General features: G+C 47.1%; 1 protein-coding gene across 4 annotated transcripts in view; it reads left to right on the top strand.

Annotated features, from left to right (window-relative positions):
* LOC109719066 (uncharacterized protein P8A3.02c) overlaps positions 1–7,293 on the top strand; it is a 23,053-nt gene extending 15,760 nt beyond the window's left edge. Inside the window, exons 5-6 of one of the 4 annotated variants that reach the window (XM_020245580.1) lie at positions 6,614–6,948; positions 7,056–7,293. In XM_020245580.1, the coding sequence (XP_020101169.1) occupies positions 6,614–6,946 (333 nt within the window). In that variant the 3' untranslated portion in view covers positions 6,947–6,948; positions 7,056–7,293. Of the gene's footprint in view, positions 1–6,613; positions 6,978–7,055 lie in introns of those variants that run through there. The other 3 variants (XM_020245579.1, XR_002218598.1, XM_020245583.1) reach the window with 3 other exon arrangements.

Below are 7,863 nucleotides of genomic sequence, written 5' to 3'. Positions count from 1 at the left end.
TTGTCATTTTCTCCTTTTATTTTATTTTTTGGACTTGGTACTATCAATAGTATAATAGTTTATTTCTCTCTCTCTCTCTCTCTCTATATATATATATATAAAATCTTGTGTATTTATTTGGTTGGATGTTTTAGAAAGAAAAAAAAAAGTACAAATTGCATTTATGAGTTTTATTATTTTATGCATGGGATGGTAAAAATACCATCAATGTATATCGTTTTATCTAAAATTACTTTCTTCAGCTGCTGCAGTTAAAATTTCAACTGCAGTAATTGAATGCTGGTGAAACGATCTGAACAATGAAATTAGCCTTAGAAGTGATTTTATTTGTAATGCTGTAACAACTTCATTATACAAAACCAAACAACACAGTTGCTTGAAACTTAGCATTACATAAAACAAAATAACTTTATAAAAGCGAAAGAGTTGGATTGAGAAAAATACTGTGTTCTGTAAAAGAGCTCAGAATCAGCTTTTACAAATACTATAATAAAAGGTTCTGCTTTTGGATTACGCAAAATACTACTTTATAGGCGGCGACTTTGAAGCATCGACAAATATATATATATATATATATATAGAACTAGGCTACTATACTATCAGTAGCACGGAGCGCTCCGTGCTACCAAGTTGTTTTCGATGATGCGGCTTCCAAATCGACGATCGGCTCCGTTAGACTTANTTGTCATTAAAAAAAAAGGAGCAAGAACAGTGGTAGAGAGAGAGATAAATCGACGTCTCACTCGACTCTCTCTCTCTAAAGGGTGAAGAAGTGGGTAAGAGGAAGGAGAGAGAGAGAGAGATCCGGCCCAACCACACGCCAACCTCCCTCAAGCAGCGGCTGCAGCGCGGCGCTCGGCAAGCTCACGCGCACACTGGCCCCGCGACGCTCCTCCGGCCCGCTCCCGCACAGAAGCTGCAATGACAGCGGCGCAGCATCAAGGAGTGACACCTCCACTCAACAAAACCAGCGTAAAAAGGGGCTTAGGTAGAAGCTAAGGTTCAACGGGTGCGCACGACAAAAGTGTCTAAAGGACGCAGCTGACAATCATAAAGCCGAGCAAGAGGCGCATCCTCGCAGCCTAGCGCTGCTTTGAACCAAGTAACCTGAGATCTGACGCTCTCCTAAGGTGTCTCGGGAGTAAACGTTAAAAACCTGTTCCAATCGAACCAGCTTTGACTTGGAAAGAGTCGACGACATTTGAATCCGACTAAACACAATAAAACCAGCAAAATCGAGCCGCTGGCCAGATCCACCAGGGACTCCTTAGGTCGTCGTAGCGCCCACCGGCTCCGACTCAAGCGACGGTCCTTTAACGTGAACTCCACCCAATGTAGCCAAGCTGAGGATTCAAGTATTAGCAGCTGTACATATCTAGAGATAAAACCATTAGATCAAACCGAGTTTAAGAACTTACTAAGAGCTAACCATTTTAGACTTAAGAGCTCGTACAAAATATTAAATTTATCTAATATGTACAACCTGAACCTTTAACTTAATCCTCTTTTAGACGCTAAACCTGGACAGTGACAATGATGGACTAAATCGAGGTCCTCGGCAATCTTTTAACATGACAGCGTCAAAGAAGCTCTGCTCATGAGGTCTATCAAATCTTACATAAATGTGAGCACGACCAAGCGGCTCACCTAAAAATGTCCCAGCAAGTCCAGCAAAGCCTGACAACCCACGGCAGTCTCAACTGCCACCTGGGCATAGCGGAAAAACCGTAGTCTAACACGGCTCCCGTGCAATGGACAACCAACAATCTGGTAAATCTCAGCTAATGAATTGAACCGATCAACCTCGGACTAACTCGAGCTGTCTCTATGCGACGTATGAGCCAACCCATCGCGGGTGCTCACGGTGAGGCCTCAGTCCGAACACGAAAACGTAACCACAGCGAGTACGGTCAACCTGAACGAGAGGTGCCTGGTCATCTCACCTATCTCGGCTATCAGCGTTGCCCCATCCCTGCCCACATAAGTGTCAGGGCCCCTGCCCATACGAATGTCAGGGCTAACCTAACCCAGTCTAAACTGTAAAGGATGTCAACAACCAATCACATCTCGTACTATCACATCACCTACTATCGCCATCTCATACGAAGGACGAAAGGAAGATAGGAACGAGGGAAGACATCTGAATCACCCACTGGCTACAAACAAAAACCGCCACGGGTGACTCCTGATGAACACAAATGTCATCAAGAGTGCGGGACAAGAAAATGGCGATAAAACGTCTCGGCGTCCATGTCCGACGACGAAGGAGACGACTCGTCCTAGCACCGTTCCCGCAGCGCTCGATCTCGGGATGGTCTGACTAGCTCAATCTCCGCAGGAGGGGAATGTCGTCCATCACTAAAAAGAAAACCTCGAAAACATGTATCGTCAACTTGAGCGGTCACGCTCACCAAAACATGAACCCTAAACACTGATACATATTTTTCGAGCAAATGAAATCAATAAAGAAGACGAGATATGATGACAAACATCATAACAACAAAGATGTCCATGGTCACTGCGAAGCATATGTCCTTTTTAAAGAACATATGCCGCCTAAACAGCCGCACGGGCCCCTTGTTCTGTAGGCCCCGCACTGTCTAATTCAACCATAGTCTCGAAACGACATCCAGCACCCCTGGATCCTTTGGATTCAAACCGTTTGGAATCCTTTCGTTCTGCGCTCTCCGCACTATAATTAACGCTTTCAGTTACTAATAAACAAGATTGAGGAGGATCTCACCCCACTCACTAACTTCCTCATGGACAAAACCGGACTCTTTAATACAACCGACGTCTGCTGTATTAAAACCTCCTTTTGTCCCTGGCGGAAGATCTGAAAGCAACTAACCCAGCTCTCACAAAACAACATAGATTGGGGCTTAACAAGGAAAGTCGATACATAGCAGCGGCCCCAGCTGGCAGCAACGCCCTCGCGCGGGTCAACCGCGCCCTAGTACGACCTGGAAGACTCTCTAGACTCGCCTACCTCGTCACATGAGTCGTCCTCGTCCCACTGTCTGACCCCCGCTCACATGGGGGACAACATCTCGGCTCACGCGCTGGTCTCCGATCGCGTGGGGGACTAGACTCACGTGTCAACCGACGGGACTGACTCCACTGCTCTGTCGTCCCCCTCGATAACGTCTCCAACACACTCTCCTATCGAGTCGGTGGCTCAAGACATGGCTCCCGTGGTCTCAGTAGTCAAGGTGGGGGCTGATGAGGTCACTGTCGTGTTCGACGTCGTCAGGGAGGTAGCCGTCGTCAAGGTCATCGCGGACAACGCGGACGATCCCCCGGTCATGGCAACTGACTCCGGCTCGTCCTCGCCACCTGCCTCTCTAATCGAGCAAAAGCGGCAAAACTAGGTGGCTAGAAGCTACCGTCTCCGTGACTCCGGACCTAACATCTCCCTACCCAGTCACGCTACCTCTTCGATAAGCTCCTAGACAAGCAAGGTCTCCCCCTCGTCCATGGGGACCCTCATGTGACAGATCGTCCACTACGAGTACTGACCACCGCCTCCTGCTCCGCTCTGGTCCCCGATCACCGCCGTGTCGACTCAACCCTGCTCAAGACACCTTACGACAAACCCTACAAGAAAGGGTTGTCACACTTCGTCTTCGAGCTCCTCCTAAACTCCTCTGAAGTCGTCCCTCTAGCGGGTCACGTCCTCATGCAAGCCCTCAAATGAGCTGAGGACTTGACACATGGTAAACACCGGTCTCTGCTCCGCGTGGCTCATATGTACAAGCTCGTCCCCGACTCTGGCCTGTAGAAGTCCAATCACGCCCGCGTCTCCAGCTCCTGGGACCTACGCAGATATCTCGTCCGGAATACCCACCTCTCTCCGCTCCACAGCGACGTCCTCTCCTGAGTCCGGCACCCCGTCCCAGTCCTGTCCTTCGCGGGGAAAGGTCTACTGCCTCCCGTCAGCTCATCGTCTGCAGGCGGCTCTGGAGGTGCTAGTGCAAGAGTCCCAGCACCCAGAAGCCCCGCAGTCGCAAGGTCCCCTAGGGCAGTCGTCCCCGTCTGAGTCTCCTGCGGTGTCACACACTAGACGCCCCCTGGTGTGACCGGAGCCGTCACGCTCGTATCTCTCCCGTCCACGATGCCTACACCAGTCGGCCCTGTGTACTCCCGTCGCACAGGGGCTCGTCGTAGAGGTCGTGGCAGTAGTCGAAGCCGTGGTGGTCGTGGTGTCGTCAGAATGCCTCGTCGTGGCTCGATAGCGGTCCTCCTGTCTAGCAGACACGGCGCCAGCCCACTCGCCGCTGTCGTCCGAGGCTCACCGTCCCAGATACGTCGAGTCCACCTCCTGAGAAGTCGTCGGCTGGCTCACCACCGTCCATAGTGAAACTAAAGACCGTAATCTCAAGCGTGAGAAAAACTATGGCCACGTAGCGTAAGGAAACAATCGGCTCGTAAACGTAACAACGTACCAGATCTCAATCCTCGCAACAGAGTCCGTGCTCTCCACGTCTAGGGGCTGGTACAGAACGTCCAATGTCTCACAACAACCAGGACAGGCCACGTCAATCTGAGAACCTAGTACGGGCGTCTGGACAACCACAATCCCGTCGACGTCCTGAAGCTGCATCACGAGCCATACCTAACCGACCGCGCCATGATACGATGCTAGCTGACACCTCGCTCCTGCCACTGCAAGGCGCTCGGTCCGGTCCTCCTCAAATGAAAGTCTCCGACGTCCTCGTGCGACAAACGGTGGACCTATAGAAGCCGCTCCCGAGCTGCCTACGACTCGTCACCCACATAGCGAAAGGATCGCTGTCAACACCTCCATGGATGCCGCCGCGGCTCTGAGCTCCTGTAGGGTCATCAAGCGCTCAAAAGCCTACACAAAGGGGGACTCAACTGCTGTAACGGCGGCCTCTCCCTCTAACTCAAACACTAACTACATCAAGGACCTTGACGTGGTTAGAGTTTCCATGGAATGTCCTACCGTGGCCGTCTCGACTCTCTCGATTTCCGCGTTGAAGTCCTAGACTACCTATCTCCCAAACACTCTGGGTCACACAGCGGAACCCCCCGCGGCCACAATAAACATTTCTTCTTCCTACCAAGCGAGTCCAATACACACCTAATGGCCCTCGACTTATTTCATTGGTAGTTCTTGTTCATAGGAGACGGCGCGTAACTACTAGATAAGCTAGTCGACGTTCCTAGAACACAGAAAGCTTCTAACTAGAGGTCAGTCCAATGGTTTATCCCTCCACCAACTCCCTTGTACCGGTACACGGCTTGCTGTACCGGTACAAGGCCAAACCCGTGGGCACCAACCTCCTGTCGCGCATCCTGTACCGGTACAGACGGACCCTTGTACCGGTATAGCAAGCGACTTCCCACGGTGGTTGTACCGGTACAGACCAACCCTTGTACCGGTACAGCAGAGTAAAAATTCTGCAATTTCGCAGATTTTCACACAGAAAGATGACCTCGCGTCAAACGGAGTCCGTTTCGCGTCTATTTGACGCCAACGCAACTCGGGCTTGTCTTGACACTCTCCAGAACTGTCGACAAGTCCCCACTGACAGAAACGGGGTCTCACAATTGCAGCTAGAGATAGATGCACTAAAGAATGTGCAATGTCTTGGCCACTGGTTTTAGTAACTTGAATGGAAAAGGTCTTTTAATCGCACGGCACAAATGCTTAAACCCAAGTAGCTCTTACTAGTTTATACCCGAGTAGTTTCTCATTATCTCCAATGTGCACCGTGATAAGTAGCGAGGTTGATGGAAGATCTTGAAGCGAAACAAAAATGGCTTGGCAAAAAATACAATCAAGACATACGAGTTCATTTCTTTCTCTTACCGGTCTTTTAAGGAGGGAGTCCTCTTTAAATAGAGACGTACTGAGAAGATTCATTTTTTGTTAAGCTAACTTAGTGTGAAGCATGTTATTCCGTTGAGTTTTTGTCAATCCAGCTGGATCAGGCATAGATCATCTCAAGAAGCTTCATCGTTGACACAATAGAGTTAATCCTGTACTTTTCATCGGGTAATCGGTTTCAATTTGTGTGCTTTTTCACCATTAACTTTTGTTTCTCTGCATCGAAGCCAACTCATTTAAGTCACTCTTGTTTTCTTGTACAAGTCCTTGAAGATTCGATTGAAACCAATTTTGTCACCATACTATAGAATCTTGCAGATACAGATATGTAGATCAATAAGCTTGCGAATCAATTCATTAGTTATTGACTTTGTCAGAACCCTAAACTGAGACGACGACTCGACTACCATGTGAATGTATTGTGCATGCACTACAGTAAATTGCAGAATCTAGATGACAACATTTTTACCTAATGTCTTGCATCTGTGCCAGATTGGTCCTAATAGTTTAGTTTTTATCTTCATAGGTGGTCGTCATCTCAATGCATTTCCAGACGCTTATCGACCGACGAATTTTATTGATACACCTACTGAACTAGAAACTCACGATTGCAATTGTTCGAAGTATAAAAACTTTCTGTAATCAGCCGTTAAGGATGAAAAATATGATTTGAATGTATTATATTTCCTTTTCGAAGATCTCCAATTTTGTACATTTATGTCACGACCGTCAGCTTTTTTTTTTCCCCACACAATGCAGGGAATCTGCGCGCATGTTGACCTGATGCGGTTCGAGGACGGGATCGCGATAGTCTCCTTAGAATCCCCATGCATAATGCATTTCACGCGGCCTACGACAGACATGGAAGTCGGCACAACCGCAACCCTAGAGGAAGATCGTGAGCTTACGAAGAGAGTCCCTGTTTTGTTAACCCCGGGCTCGTTGGTTCTCATGTCGGGGGAAGTGCGGTATCTGTGGAAGCACGAGATAAACCGGAAGCCGGGGAATCAGGTGTGGGAAGGGAAGGAGATCCAGCAGGGCAGAAGGACTTCTGTCACCTTAAGAAAGCTCTGCCCATCACCACCCAGCTGAATGTCAAAAAAACTCCAATCCCTAATTTCTGGTACTTCTTTTGGTTGCTTATTATATTTTAGATAAAACTGCACAAACATCATCTGAACTATAACTCATTTTGAAACAGCCGAGTGCGACATCGCGGTCTTTGCTGTTTCCTCTCTTCTCAATTAAAATTCTATGCCGGTACGTTCTTATTATTATCGGTTAGCTTGTCATGCATTCCGTTGGTTTCTGTAGTTTGGTAAAATAGAAGTAATTGAATAATTTATATTCCATGCATCAAGTGAAATTACTTTTAGTTACTGAATTTATGATGAATAAATACTAATGAGAGTTTACCATTGAAATCAAGGATTTTCTAAGTCAAGTTTGTCCATTTCAAAACTCACTACAGTATTCAGGTAGTGTGTCTCTGCATTTTTTTCTTGTATTATATGGTGGTTGAAAATTTTCATAGGTGATAATGAAAATTTTCGGTGTTGGTGGTCATTTGGTTGTATATAGTTGTAAATATAACATAAGTAGAGATGCATACATTTACACTCACAATATATATATATATATATATATAGAGAGAGAGAGAGAGAGAGAGAGTCCGACTATTATACTATCAATAATATCAAGCTCTTGATACTGTCGAGTTTTTTACTGTTAGATTTATTCTTTGATTATTTTCATCTATTAGATTATACTATTCAATCAACCACCTACTCAATCTTAAGGGACCAGTATCATTCTAACCGTATATTTTTTAATCTAACGGCCAGAAACTCAATAGCACCCGGCGCTTGGTACTATCAATAGTATAGTAGCATAATTCTATATATGTGTGTGTGTGTCACGCCCCGGGACCGGCAGAGGCCCTCCCGGTAGCGTGCCCAGACCCGCCATATGTCTACACATATAAGGCGTCTACAATAAAAGCGGAAATA

Source organism: Ananas comosus, linkage group 13, assembly GCF_001540865.1.
Source record: "Ananas comosus cultivar F153 linkage group 13, ASM154086v1, whole genome shotgun sequence".
Classification (NCBI taxonomy): Eukaryota; Viridiplantae; Streptophyta; class Magnoliopsida; order Poales; family Bromeliaceae; genus Ananas; species Ananas comosus.
Note: the sequence above shows the minus strand (reverse complement) of the source record. Positions and strands in the feature narration are given on the sequence as shown.